The sequence below is a fragment of the Limulus polyphemus genome, unplaced genomic scaffold (genome assembly GCF_000517525.1).
Source record: "Limulus polyphemus unplaced genomic scaffold, Limulus_polyphemus-2.1.2 Scaffold2304, whole genome shotgun sequence".
NCBI classification, from domain to species: Eukaryota; Metazoa; Arthropoda; class Merostomata; order Xiphosura; family Limulidae; genus Limulus; species Limulus polyphemus.
The window spans coordinates 189,106-192,204 of record NW_013667914.1 but is presented as its reverse complement, the minus strand read 5'-3'; the positions used below and the strand labels follow the sequence as shown (position 1 = coordinate 192,204).

The 3,099-nt window shown below is 30.7% G+C and overlaps 1 protein-coding gene across 1 annotated transcript in view; it reads right to left on the bottom strand.

Moving 5' to 3' along the window:
- LOC111087565 (gamma-aminobutyric acid receptor subunit gamma-3-like) overlaps nucleotides 1–2,866 on the bottom strand; it is a gene marked incomplete at its 3' end in the record, with an annotated part of 8,007 nt that extends 5,141 nt beyond the window's left edge. Inside the window, exons 1-2 of the mRNA XM_022394599.1 lie at nucleotides 2,377–2,866; nucleotides 1,167–1,249 (exon numbers count right to left, since the gene is read on the bottom strand). Coding sequence (XP_022250307.1) covers nucleotides 1,167–1,249; nucleotides 2,377–2,468 — 175 coding nt within the window. The remainder of the gene's footprint in view (nucleotides 1–1,166; nucleotides 1,250–2,376) is intronic.
- Nucleotides 2,867–3,099: the final 233 nt, after the last annotated feature.

Here is a 3,099-nt window from a genome sequence, read left to right as displayed (position 1 = left end):
TTGTCGTAGGTTGCAGAGGACAACATTTGATGATGAATGTACGTTGTCTAAAGTTGCAGAGGACAACATTTTGATTTTGCATGCAAGTTGTCGTAGGTTGCAGAAGACAACATTTTGATGTTTTGAAAGAATGAAGAATGTCAAATGTCTCTTAGAAATCAGCAGTTATGAGGAAAACACGTATTTGGTTTTACTATTGAGACGAGAATATCATAAGATGATGAAACATCATTGACTTATGGTTTAGGGTTAATTTATATGCAACAGGAAACTTTGTTGTTAAGAATAGAGAATGCTGTTGCAAACTGCATATAATTTATATTTTAATCCTAGACCATATATTTCATTATATCTTAATGACCTTGTCACAATACAGAATCAAACTAGCCTAACTAAACTTCTACCCTAAGTATGAACCGAAGGTTTTCGTAGCCTGGGTTAACAGTTGCAGATTCAAATCTTATTTATCAGCATGTTGGAAAACTAATGAACGCTATGAAAGAAATAGCTCATCAAAGTAGTTAAAAGACGAAATACATTAAAAAGTCGATTGTCTCTTGTGTTTTTCTTCAGTAGTTTATTTTTTATCAAGGAAAACAAAGGACAGTTTGTTTTCCCCGTGAAGAGTTATAGTAAACTTGGTTCTAGTTGTCCTACAGCTCTGAACTTTGTTTGGTTAGTCAGATGTTCTGATGTTTTAACACACAATCATATATACTAATGTACGTATAACTCTGGGTGGAATTGTAGTAAGTACAATTTTCAAACGTGTATTCATTTCTTAGTTACGAAGTCTTTTAAAGACTCAAAATATAATAATTTATTTCTGGAAACGATATCAAGATATATGTAATTAACTAAATTATATTGAATATGTTGTAGTAACGCCACTATTCTCTACTTTCTTAATTTAAAATATCCTCAGTTTTTCTTTGTCCTCAGAGTCTTGACACAACTGACATTTGTTTTGTATCTCTAATTTACTTAGAATGTTAAAAAATTATAGATAAATATCTAAAGTTTACTGAATTTTTTTTAAAATTAAAATAAAAAATAGTTTTTCTACGGCATAACAAATAAAAAATATCAAGTTGTCTTCACACAATCAGTAGTTCTCCTAATACTTTGTTTAAACTATGACCAAGAGCAAGAAAAGTAGTACTTACTTCCATAGTTTGGCCTCACTCTCTTGTCGTAGCCTTGTTGAAAAAATTCATTCAAAATTTTGGTTATGTTGATAGTGCTGTCCCTATAACAATGAAGAAAATACAGTATTGTGTTTTTTCAACAACTCTTCTGTTATTTCACATAAAGAAAATACAGTATTGTGTTTTTTCAACAACTCTTCTGTTATTTCACATAAATAAAATACAGTATTGTGTTTTTCAACAACTCTTCTGTTATTTCACATAAAGAAAATACAGTATTGTTTTTTCAACAACTCTTCTGTTATTTCAGATAATGAAAATACAGTATTGTTTGTTTATCAACAACCTTCTGTTAATTTTACATAAAGAAAATACAGTATTGTTTTTCAACAACTCTTCTGTAATTTCTGATAAAGAAAATACAGTATTGTTTTTTCAACCATGCTTCTGTTATTTCACATAAAGAAAATACAGTATTTTTTTTTCAACAAATCTTCTGTTATTTCTGATAAAGAAAATACAGTATTGTTTTTTCAACCATGCTTCTGTTATTTCACATAAAGAAAATACAGTATTTTTTTTTCAACAAATCTTCTGTTATTTCTGATAAAGAAAATACAGTATTGTTTTTTCAACAACTCTTCTGTTATTTCAGATAATGAAAATACAGTATTGTTTGTTTATCCCAATACTGTATTTTCTTTATCAGAAATTACAGAAGAGTTGTTGAAAAAACAATACTGTATTTTCTTTATGTAAAATTAACAGAAGGTTGTTTTTTTTCAACCATGCTTCTGTTATTTCACATAAAGAAAATACAGTATTTTTTTTCAACAAATCTTCTGTTATTTCTGATAAAGAAAATACAGTATTGTTTTTTCAACAACACTTCTGTTATTTCACATAAAGAAAATACAGTATTTTTTTCAACAAATCTTCTGTTATTTCTGATAAAGAAAATACAATATTGTTTTTTTCAACAACGCTTCTGTTATTTCACATAACGAAAATACAGTATTGGTTTTTCAACAACCTTCTGTTAATTTTAGATAAAGAAAATACAGTATTGTTTTTTTTTATCAACAATTTTTCCGTTATTGAGCATAACGTCTGGTGATGATTTTATGAATATCTTTTTTCTTTAGCTTTAATCTCAAATCAAAGAAGAAAAAAGTATTTCTGTTTTTGAATTGGTATTTTTAAAGGAAGAATTTAAATAACATCTTACCCTGGCTTAGGAGAAGGAACAATATATTCATCCCCAGTTGCTCCTCCACACAGAAGCAGCGGGAAGAAGAGAAGGTTTATAAGCATCTCCATCTTGGAGAGTTTCTCTCCCACTCAAGCTTGAGGGTAGAACATCCGAGTGTTGCTGGAAAGGCACAGATAGTCAGTGAGCGTCTTGTCTTATTAGAAGTAATAGTAAGGAAACATTTGGAAAGTCGAGTTCTTCTTGATTTCACAAGCAAGTTTAGAATGACGCATAGCTGGTTCTTCCAGCTGTGCACTTTGAGCCAGGACTAACCGAATCGTCCCGGTGTCCAGGCTCCTGCCCAATAAAACACACAGTCAAAGAATCTCAACACCTAAAAAGTTGAATCGATATAGAAAATTTAGGCCCGTTTTCAAACAACTTCTAATCTCTTACCCATAGAAACAGTTATACATATATGACAACCGTAGAAGGAACTCTGCACCCAACAGAACCAAAATCGATCAAAAGCCACTGCGCACCAGTATTGTGATTACTTTTCGGCTGAGCAGGTTCTGTTGGTTCATCACACAGCGCCATCTTCCGTTCTTATCGACAAATAGCAATACAAACCACGCAGCGTGTGTATTCACCTAGAATATTTAGCTAAAGAGCATCAAACAAATTGAAAACACAACAAAAAACTTTTCATATATGCTGATTTTAATCTGTAACACGTTTAACTGGTGATTGTAAACA